The 864-nt window shown below is 30.8% G+C and overlaps 1 protein-coding gene across 1 annotated transcript in view; it reads right to left on the minus strand.

The window, feature by feature from the left end:
- Window positions 1-864, minus strand: part of LOC110031434 — a 28,127-nt gene that overhangs the window by 7,700 nt on the left and 19,563 nt on the right. Inside the window, exon 4 of the mRNA XM_020734624.1 lies at window positions 647-777. Coding sequence (XP_020590283.1) covers window positions 647-777 — 131 coding nt within the window. The remainder of the gene's footprint in view (window positions 1-646; window positions 778-864) is intronic.

Genomic DNA, 864 nt, shown 5'->3' on the forward strand with positions numbered 1-864 from the left:
AGCAGCAACATTAATGCAAGAGTTTCTAATCTGCATTTTGATGAAAGAATTATAGAAGCCATGGATGAAGAAATTTGTTTATGTGAGGGGATGTCCTGCTTGACATTGCAGTAGATGAAGAGAAGGGGTCACTTGATAATGAAATGACTGTCGATTAGTTGCTATTTAAATAGGAATAAATCTCAAAAATGCATGGCAACAAATGTTATTAAGAAAATGAATGGTTCGGACCTTCCATTTACAGAGTTTTAGGAGAGATTCAATAACAGTAGAATAGATTATTTTAATTAATTGTGACCAAAAATTACTAGGGTACTTATTATTTAATACATATTTCATAATAATACACATTATGTTCATTCAACCAACTCACATTAGCGTATCAACATTTTTTACCAAATAGCTTGCCTCTTAAAACACTTGAGACAACGACCTTGATAGTGACTACTAGTGTTTTACTATACAGTACACAATAAAACACTGAACAACCCAACAACAGAGTACAAAATAGCAAAGCATAGTGCAACACTGCCAAAATTTAATCTTAAAGAAAAAAATTCACAAAAAAATAAAAACAAAAAAGATTAAAGCTTAATGTTAAAGAATTAACTCAAAAAAAATATTAAAATCGAAGTTTACTTATCACCTTATGGAGCAATTAATGCCACCCATTGCTAGAAGATGTGCTTCTTTTAAACCTTGAGATGTTTGAACAACTCCATGCATTTCTTCCAGTGCAGAATCAGAAACAAAGGTTGTCTCATTGTACTTCCATACCTATTATAAAATGGGATGTGGATACTATTCATATGATGATTAAAAACAAGGGAAATTTATATATGTACCACACAATTCTTATGCATT

This window comes from Phalaenopsis equestris, unplaced genomic scaffold (assembly GCF_001263595.1).
Source record: "Phalaenopsis equestris unplaced genomic scaffold, ASM126359v1 Scaffold000815, whole genome shotgun sequence".
NCBI classification, from domain to species: Eukaryota; Viridiplantae; Streptophyta; class Magnoliopsida; order Asparagales; family Orchidaceae; genus Phalaenopsis; species Phalaenopsis equestris.